The 9,156-nt window shown below is 34.8% G+C and overlaps 3 protein-coding genes across 3 annotated transcripts; 1 reads left to right on the top strand and 2 right to left on the bottom strand.

The window, feature by feature from the left end:
• Window positions 1–2,749: 2,749 nt before the first annotated feature.
• Prosbeta1 (proteasome beta1 subunit) lies at window positions 2,750–3,873 on the bottom strand. The gene is made up of 5 exons (XM_081973938.1): window positions 3,687–3,873; window positions 3,420–3,619; window positions 3,246–3,367; window positions 3,038–3,190; window positions 2,750–2,973 (listed from the first exon to the last, which is right to left on the bottom strand). Exons 1-5 carry the CDS (start codon window positions 3,729–3,731, stop codon window positions 2,846–2,848), a joined length of 648 nt encoding a protein of 215 aa, XP_081830064.1. The 5' UTR covers window positions 3,732–3,873; the 3' UTR covers window positions 2,750–2,845.
• Window positions 3,874–4,223: 350 nt separating this feature from the next.
• Prp38 (pre-mRNA processing factor 38) lies at window positions 4,224–5,354 on the top strand. Its single transcript, XM_081973935.1, has 2 exons — window positions 4,224–4,804; window positions 4,870–5,354. Exons 1-2 carry the CDS (start codon window positions 4,337–4,339, stop codon window positions 5,263–5,265), a joined length of 864 nt encoding a protein of 287 aa, XP_081830061.1. The 5' UTR covers window positions 4,224–4,336; the 3' UTR covers window positions 5,266–5,354.
• LOC145725247 (uncharacterized) lies at window positions 5,333–8,971 on the bottom strand. The gene is made up of 5 exons (XM_081973932.1): window positions 8,598–8,971; window positions 8,239–8,544; window positions 7,953–8,187; window positions 7,643–7,894; window positions 5,333–5,455 (listed from the first exon to the last, which is right to left on the bottom strand). The coding sequence occupies exons 1-5, from the start codon at window positions 8,727–8,729 to the stop codon at window positions 5,337–5,339; spliced, it is 1,044 nt and encodes a 347-aa protein (XP_081830058.1). The 5' UTR covers window positions 8,730–8,971; the 3' UTR covers window positions 5,333–5,336.
• Between the last annotated feature and the right edge of the window lie 185 nt (window positions 8,972–9,156).

The following is a 9,156-nucleotide window of genomic DNA, read 5'->3' as shown; positions in this document are numbered from 1 at the left end:
ATTTTCCTGTTTTTTTTTTAGGACTTTCTTGTGTTCACTTTACTTTCTTTTACTCTTCTTTAGTATGAAACTAAAAACAATAATATGAATTTTAGCAACAAAACTTTAATTTAATAAGAAAGACGCATTTAACACAAATAATGTAGTTTATTTTAAACATTTTTTATTCACTCTACAAAATGTGTCCAAACTTTGAAGCAATGCGCCCAGCCAATGAAAAAAATTATTTATGAAAAACTGAAACTAAATTGTATTTTTGACCCTTTGTATCTCTGATATCACCCCACTTTTGACTCAGGTAAGTTGGTTTAGACCGTCATATTCGGTCATATTGTGGTCATATTTAAGCCTCACGAAATTGTGGCAGCATTTTTTCGGCACATTTTAGAGACACCCTGTGCTACATTCAGTTCGGTTATGAATAATCCTCGGAATAATCATGCTTTATATTATTTTATTTTGATACAAAACAGGCTATCGACCAGTATAGTCTTTCTGGCCAACAACTTCTTATGTTTACTGAAAGTTATAAAAAAAAGGTAGAAATTTCTCTTCTGGTGTAATTTAAATATGGCTTAGGAAAACATTTATTTATTTTTTTTTGTGAAAGAACCCGATACTTTCAGGTTAACTCTACTTTACGATGTATAGGTAATTTCATCTGGTTTTTGAGAATTTTTTCATTTTTTTACTTGCTTTAGGCACATAAAAAAATGAAGTAAATAATAGAATTAAACTATGGAATTAAATAATAACATCAGCCCCTAAAAACTTTTTCTTTATCCTCAAAACTAGTGAAAAAGTAATACAAACTAATACTTTATTAGACGTTAAATCTCAGTGAAAGAACAATGGTGAAAGTATATTACATACAAATTATTACATTATTCCTTATTTATTATTATATTATTTTTGTTGTTTTCGCTAGGCTTTAACATGATTAAATCATTGAAAAAAACCGGGTGAAAACTGAAAACCATCATCTTTCATCAGTTAGTTTTGTTTTGAAATTTTTGGCTGGATGCTAACAAGCAAGATGCCATTGGAACTCACGAAACAAACAACAAAACAAATTTTTGAGCAATTAGCCAGCTTAATCATTTCAACATATTTTTCCGATCTTTTTTCATCAGTTCGACTTTTTTGAAATTTCTGGGCAATTGCTAAGCTCAATCACTTTAACACATTTTCCGCCTTTTTATTAGTTGGTCATCTTTTGAAACTTCTGAGTAATTAGTTAGCTCAATCATTTCAACACATTCTTAATCTTACGCTCTGGGCAATAATTGTCAATAAATGTAAATAACAGTTCGGTTTTCAACTTGGAAGGTCAGTTTCGTGAGTGCCATTTTTTGCCACTAAGAAACCACGTTTCTTGAAACGGTGTTCAGGGAAATTTGAAGTTGACGACCGAATTCCGCAGCCGGTCGAATGGAGATGGTCTGACCTCTAAGTGGAAACGTCGATTCATAAAAGTCTACGGGGAATTGTCTTGTGCGGAGCACACCTAACCTAACCTAGGAGAAGACCACGTGGATGTGACAGTAACGGTTATAGTTTCCAGGAGGAATGACTCGGATCGTGCCTTTAAGTGATCTCTACCCTTTCCTCCGTTCTTCTTTTATCAGTTTGTCTTGTTTTGAAATTTTTGGGTGAAGTTAGCCAGCTTTTTCATTTTACCCCATTCTTTCGCTCTTGTTTTGTAAATCCGTCTTTTTTGAAATTTCTGGACAATTAGCAAATTTCAATAATTTTTACCCTTTCCCAAGAGTTTCAAAAAAAGACAAACTGATATAAGAAAAACGGTTATATCAGTTTGTCTTTTTTTGAAACTTTTGGGTGAAGTTAGCCAGCTTTTTCATATTCTTTCGCTTTTCTTTTATACCCCCGTTTTTTTTTTAAATTTCTGGACAATTAACAATTTCAATAATCTCTACCCTTTCCTTCGTTCTTCTTTTATCAGTTTGTCTTGTTTTGAAATTTTTGGGTGAAGTTAGCCAGCTTTTTCATTTTACCCCATTCTTGCGCTCTTCTTTCATAAATCCGTTTTTTTTTAACTTTCTGGGTAATTAGCCATTTTAATAATTGCTACCCTTTCTTCCGTTCTTCTTTTTTTAAAATTTTTGAGTGCCAGCTTCTTCATTTTACCCCTTTCTTGCGCTCTTCTTTTATAAATCCATCTTTTTTGAAATTTCTGGACAATTAACAATTTCAATAATCTCTACCCTTTCCTTCGTTCTTCTTTTATCAGTTTGTGTTTTTTTGAAATTTTTGGGTGAAGTTAGCCGGTTTTTCATTTTACCCCATTCTTTCGCTCTTCTTTCATAAATCTGTCTTTTTTGAAATTTCTGGGTAATTAGCCATTTCAATAATGGCTACCCTTTTCCTCCGTTCTTTTTTTTTTAATTTTTTGAGTGTCAGCCTTATAAAAAGTGTCAGCTTTTTTTCATTTTACCCCATTCTTGCGCTCTTTTTTAATAAATCCGTCTTTTTTGAAATTTCTGGGCAATTAGCCATTTCAATAATTTTAACTCTTTCCTCTGTTTTTCTTTTATCAGTTTGTGGGGAGCAAAGTGATAATTTTGGTTTGTACAAACAAAATGACCTGTTTTTTCTTTACAAAGTACTACGCAAATCTGTTTTGCTTGAAAGGGACATTTAACTTTAGGCTGTTTTAAGTTATTTGCAGTTTGGTTATGGGAGTAACGCAAATTATAAATCTAGCTGAAGGCCAAAAAAAAAAATTGGATATGATTTAAAAAATGTTTACTGGTGACCTTATATTTTAATACAAATAAAAAAGACATGTTTAAATTCACCAAAATTGAAGCATTAACCTAACATACTATTCCTGGTAGAACTTGGGCAACTCAGTACCCAAAGTAACTCTACGCTCAATACCTTTTTCAGTAATAATGCCCAAACGGACTACACCACCAGAAGAACCATCACGGGACATGGCAAGTGCCAAAGCTGAAAATTATCCCATTAGTATAATAAATAAAAAATACTAAAATAGGACAAATTTCAGACTTACTATTAGTTACAAACTGGGCACACTCTTCCTTGGTCATATTTTTTTTATAGTTAGCATCCACATACCCATATACATAACTAGAGCCTGAACCTCCAATGGACACAGATTGTCTAACACACATTCCACCAATTGGAATAGAGTAAACTTGTCCCCCTATAATTTTAATTTTTTTCCAATCCAGTTTTTGATATTTAAATCAGTTAAAGACCTTTGTTCTTGTCCCAGCCAGCTACTAGAATCCCAGCCATTAAAGAATCTCTATAGTTGTAGCACAACTCTTTGAAAACATTGGCTCCAACTTCCACTAAAGGTTCCTCACCAAGTTCCATTCTTGAATACAATTATAAAGTACAAAGTTTTGTTGAAATAATGTATATCCTACCCATGAAACCCTAAGTGATAACTGACAATGTCAGCAATTGCCTGAGTGTCTGCAGCAGACCCAGAGCGACAACAGTAAATGTGGTCAGTGACTCTAGTTAGCTTGTCAGTCACTCGATTAGCAATGTAAGCCCCTGTGGTGGTTCTAGAATCAGCTCCTATTACTACACCTCCATCAAATTCAGCAGCCATAATGGATGTCTGAAAGTTTACAGAAAAGTTTTGTTTTGATTTTTCTGGAAAGGCAGTTATCATTTTTTCTACTTACCCCAGTGCTGTGGGGAGCATTCATCCAATCGTTGGGTCCCTCCATGCTCAATTAAGTTAAGGAGGTTTTTAATAGGATATTAAAAGTAATTCAGCTGAAATTACAAAAATTCGGCTTTAAAACAAAACTGCTTGTAATGTAAAGTTGGATGTTGAATCTGAACTGAATGACAAGTAAAAAGTTGGTCGTTGGATAGGTATTTGCGGTTATGGTCCATAGAAATGTTTATTCTTCTTTTTTAAGTGTATACGACAGATGTCAGTACCTGTGTATGTTTATCATTCAGCGGTGCCAAATTAACTAAATTATCCTTCGTTCTTGAAAAATAAATGGTTATTAACTTGAACAATGCTTGAAGCTTGAACACTATTGGCATTTGAAGTAAATTTGGACCAAAATCAACGTTAACAAAGTAAACAGTAAACAGACGGAAAAATGACAGCTGGGAATGCCCATAACTTTTTTCAAAACTGATCAGAAGAGAGAGTATAATACTCAAGTCCTCTTGGCAACACTGTATCGATTTTGTAAATTACGGTGTGCGGGGGTTAGGATTGTTAGGAACGTTTGTTTACAATGTTATAAATTTCAACATGCAAATCTAATTTTTCTGGAAAGACGGTTTCTATAACGAATAGAAACTACTGAAAATGGCGAACAGAACAGTGAAAGACGCCAAATCAATCCACGGCACAAATCCGCAATACTTGGTGGAAAAAATCATCCGTTCCAGAATTTATGACTCAAAATACTGGAAGGAAGAATGTTTTGCCTTAACTGCAGAGCTTCTAGTGGACAAAGCCATGGAATTACGCTTTATAGGCGGGGTGTACGGTGGTAACATCAAACCAACCCCGTTTTTATGTTTAACATTGAAAATGTTGCAAATCCAACCTGAGAAAGATATTGTGGTCGAGTTTATTAAGAATGAAGAATTCAAGTATGTTCGCGCTTTGGGGGCTTTTTATATGCGACTCACAGGCTCCTCATTAGATTCTTACAAGTATCTGGAGCCTTTGTATAATGACAATAGGAAGTTGAGAAGACAAAATCGACAGGCTCAGTTTGAAATTGTTCATATGGATGAGTTTATTGATGAACTGCTTAGAGATGAAAGGGTAAGTCTCCTGAGTTATCTACTAGAATGCCAATTTCACAAAAAAATGTTTGTCCACTTTTCTAGGTGTGTGATGTAATATTACCTAGAATCCAAAAACGTCATATCTTGGAAGAAAACAATGAGCTTGAAGCTAAAGTGTCAGCCTTAGAAGATGACCTGGATGAAGATATAGAAATGGAAGAGCCTGAAGTAGGAAAGTATGAGCTGGTTGAAGAACAACCCAAGCATAAAGAGAAAAAGGAAAGGAAAAGGGAAAGGAGTAGGTCTAGAGAAAGGGAGCGTCACAGAAGCAGGAGTAGGGATAGGGACAGACACAAGAAAGAAAAAGAAAAGGATAAAGAGCGTAGAGATAGAGATCGGGCCAGAGATCATGAAAAAGAAAGAGACAAAGAGAGAAGAGATAAAGATAGGGAGCGCAAGAAGAGGGACAGTGACAGGACTGATAGAAAACATAGATAAGTTAAAATTAGGTATTAATTTTTTTTGCTCTACTCTAAGTGAACTTTTTGAAGAAAAATAACAGAAATTTATTAAAACTTTCTCATTTTTATTGTAGTTTTTTTTACTAAAATATTTTTGTGGTTTTCCATTTTGTGTCCTCTTAAAGGAGCTTGTTTGGGAGGTTTTGCTGGTGGAGGTCTCTTAGGCACTGCAATACAACCATAACATCTTAGTTTAATGGTGAGTCAACGAGAGACTAAAATTCATTATCTCATTTGTTTTGAGAAATACAAAACAATGTTAAATACAAAAGTTTTAGAGAATATTGAGATGCATACTTTAAAATTACCTACTTTGGATATACAAGGTGGTTCATTCTTTTTATATAAAACCCCCTATTTTTTAACACATTTTTAGAATCTTTATGAAATTTTAATATTTTTTTGTTAATAATGTCATATGCCTAAACCTAATAGTTTTTCTAATATTTTTATTTATTATTTTTTTCACCAAAATATTAGTTTTTACTATAATGCAAAATTGTATGTATTACCATTGTTTCTGAAGGTAGAATACCTACTCATATTTGGTGTGAACGTTCTACAGGGACGACAAAAAAGATGTATTCAAATAAACTTACATTAGATGCTACAAGGCGTTCATATTTTTAAAACATACTTTGACTAATTCAACTTAAGAAATATTAACTTTTTTAAATGGAACACCCTGTGCATTATTCTTTTTTCTTGTTGTATTAACTAAAGTAAAACCTAAACATTGATCAGTTGACTAAGAATAAACATTATAAATTGTTGTAACTGACATAAAAAATAAACATTTATGATTTTTTCTAAAACAATACCTATATGGATTTACTAGAATCATTTTTATACAGGGTGGGAACTTTCAAGGTGACTCATCATTGGGATCTTGGAAATGGCAAATTATTACCAAATTACTAAAACCTTTCATTTACTTTTTTGTAAATATGTCACTAACCGTTGACATTAGAACAAAATGTCAAATACCAAAAATGTATGGTTTCTTTCATTGAAAATGGTGGTTGACATTTTGAACATCTTCAATCTAATTTATTTTGTTGGTGAAGTTACGTTTTTCAGCTTATAGTTCTAGTTATAGTCAACGGTTACGTTATGTACTATGTACCGTGAGTGGGCATACTCTGCCCTCCACCGCGACCGTAGGTCTATTGTGGCTCACACATAAGTTAGAGCTCATCCAGAATACTTGGCTCCCTGAAGAACCGAATAACTGCTCTAGATGAGAGGTTGTCCAGGTCTCCTGGGCGTAGTCTCCTAGGCAGGAGATTGTTGGTCCTGTTCCTATAGGGTCCCCTAATGAACTCCTTGGAGTGAGCCAACCCTGTAGTTCTCAGCCATAGGTCGGAGTGTTCCTGATAACAGCTTTTCTTTGCTTCACCGTGCGCGATGCCGAGTGCTGGTTCTGGGCCGATGTAGGCCGCCTCCGAACCCAGCTTAGCCAGTTCGTCGGCTTTGGCATTCCCTGTGAAGTCGGAGTATCCCGGAATCCACATCAGGGTAACGCTGTTGGATTTTCCAAGTGTTAAGAACTTTATGACAGCCCAGGACCGCCTTTGACACAAAGCGACCTGAGAAGAGGGCTCCAACAGTGGCCTCACTGATTTATCGATTTCCGCCTAGGGGGGAAGGTTTTAATCATCTTCCTACAGCAGATCTCGATGGCGTAGTGTTCACCCTGCAGGACCGCCGCTGTTTGCCCCAGTCCCTCAGTCAGACAGACCCCCGTGTTGGCACAGAAAGCCCCGGCTCCAGTCCCTTTTGAGGACTTTGAGCCGTCCGAAAACCAGCAGATCTGCTCGGAGTAGGTCATCAGCCCGTTCTGCCCAGTCCACTCTCGACGGTACGAGGGTTATGTAGCAGAAATCGGTGGCAGCCGTGCCCGGCAGAAGGGACAGGGACATAGCAAGGGACTAGCGATTTAGAATTACCGCAAGTGGTCCTCGAAGCTCCATGTATGTGGCCAGGACACGGATAATATTGAAGAGCCAGCAAGAGCTGAAGGAGGGGTAAGTTAAGGAGGCACTCTAACGCGGACGTGGGCGTTGTCAATGTCAACGGTTAGTGACATACTTACAAAAAAAGGAAATCAAAGGTTTTAGTAATTTGGTAATAATTTGATAACCCCTGTAGATATCTAGGATTTTAAGACACATGCATCTCAATATTCTCTAAAATTTAACATTTTTTTGTATTTTTCGAAACTAATGGGATAATAAACTTTATTCTATCATTGACTCATCCTGTACAAAGCCTATCATACAGAATCCTACAGGGTTATTCATTATAAATCGTTTTACAATAAAAAATGAATTAAATGAGAAAATAATTCTTACAATGGTTCCATGACAAGTAAACAGGCTCAGCTTCAACAAATCCTTGCATATCATCCAGATTCTTACATTTGATATCTTTTATCAAATTATTAGTGGCCTGCTTTTGCAACATTTGAGGATAACTCTGTGATATTTCTGGCAGTAAAGTGTTTATATTAACACTTTGCTTGGATCTACTCAACAATTTTCCTTCTTCAAACCTTTGTATAAAAGTTCTGCTTATGTCTGATATGGTTTTGTTGTCTAACATACCTAGAACATTAAAATTTTTATTATAAAAATTTTTTTTTTAATAATTAGCCCATTTTACTTAAATTGAAAGTGTTTGCAATAATATCTTCCCTGTACCTATGAGCTTTGCTTATAGGATTCCCTATAAGTTTGGCTTCTGTCAAGTAGGGCCACTGCCTTAATATCTGGCAGACCTCTTTGATATCATCTAAATCATTAAAAGATGCATCAAAGTGTACCAGTTGCTTGAGTGGTGCCAAGAAGGTTAAAGTTGTAATTCTGTTGTGTGAGATATTCAGGACTTTTAAGTTTTGCTACAAAAGTAAACTGTTAAATTTGTAGTTTATGAGTGTTAATGCACTCACTCCAATTCTTAGAATAGTCCTTGGATCCAAACACAAAGGAGCATTGTCTTGGAGATTCTGTTTTTCTATATGCAACTCCTCCAAACCGTCAATACCTTCTAAACCTTCCAAAACCGCTATGCAATTGCGCCCTAGATACAGTTTTTTCAATTTGCGCAATATGGACAAGTTGTCGATTTTTTCAATCTGGTTGTTTTGCAAATATAGGTGTTCCAAGTTGCAGAAACTGCTCAAACCATCCATTTTTGTGATTTTATTGTTGTATAGATAGAGAGTTTGGACATCTTGTGGGCTCAATACATTGGGCTTTTTTTATAAGTTTTTTTAAGGTCGTAAAGGTTAAAGTGTGTTTTACTTACAATTTTTGTTAAATTGCCTTCCTGCAAATATAAATGGGTAACTCTGTCAAGTTTAGCAGATCTGGTTTTCTTAACTCCCAGCTTGTTCTCCGTTTTTAAAGGCGTTTTGTAAGTTTTCTCACTTGTGTCCATATTTGATGGCAATTAAATTTATTGTCACTGGCTGCTAGTCGAAAAGTTGTCAAATAAATTGTCAAAATGTTTGCTTTAAGGTAGTTTCTGGAAACACTGAAGGTACTTACTTTTTTTTGATTAGTTGATTTTTTAAAGGTAGATAACTATGAACGAAACTAGTATTTTTGTAGTTGTCACTTAAAATAAAATAGCAAAAAAAAATAGATACAAATTTTCTGATCTTGTGAAACTGAATTAATGTTTATTTTACCGCCAATTTGGGTATTAAAATTTAGTAATTATGTTAAATTTGTCTTGTGAACTAACACAATAATTACACTGTATTTACTTTCATGAAATTAAAAGAATCAATGTTACTTTCATTATTATTTGGTTACTTAGGTAACTCTATAAGAAAATTTGATCAATAAAAATGGAGTGTTTG

The sequence above is a fragment of the Ips typographus genome, linkage group LG2, assembly GCF_016097725.1.
Source record: "Ips typographus isolate SLU linkage group LG2, UJ_Ityp_2.0, whole genome shotgun sequence".
NCBI lineage: Eukaryota > Metazoa > Arthropoda > Insecta > Coleoptera > Curculionidae > Ips > Ips typographus.
Note: the sequence above shows the minus strand (reverse complement) of the source record. Positions and strands in the feature narration are given on the sequence as shown.

Bases quoted from the DNA above. Each gene is read 5' to 3' on its own strand.
- Prosbeta1 (XM_081973938.1), bottom strand. From the start codon at position 3,731: ATGGAGGGACCCAACGATTGGATGAATGCTCCCCACAGCACTGGG. The intron at 3,368-3,419 runs GTAGGATATACA...ATTGTATTCAAG, and splicing joins TATCACTTAGGGTTTCATGG to AATGGAACTTGGTGAGGAAC. The intron at 2,974-3,037 runs GTAAGTCTGAAA...GATAATTTTCAG, and splicing joins TGCCCAGTTTGTAACTAATA to CTTTGGCACTTGCCATGTCC.
- Prp38 (XM_081973935.1), top strand. From the start codon at position 4,337: ATGGCGAACAGAACAGTGAAAGACGCCAAATCAATCCACGGCACAAAT. The intron at 4,805-4,869 runs GTAAGTCTCCTG...CCACTTTTCTAG, and splicing joins AACTGCTTAGAGATGAAAGG to GTGTGTGATGTAATATTACC.
- LOC145725247 (XM_081973932.1), bottom strand. From the start codon at position 8,729: ATGGACACAAGTGAGAAAACTTACAAAACGCCTTTAAAAACGGAGAAC. The intron at 8,545-8,597 runs GTAAGTAAAACA...TTATAAAAAAAG, and splicing joins AAGGCAATTTAACAAAAATT to CCCAATGTATTGAGCCCACA. The intron at 8,188-8,238 runs GTGAGTGCATTA...TTACTTTTGTAG, and splicing joins GGACTATTCTAAGAATTGGA to CAAAACTTAAAAGTCCTGAA.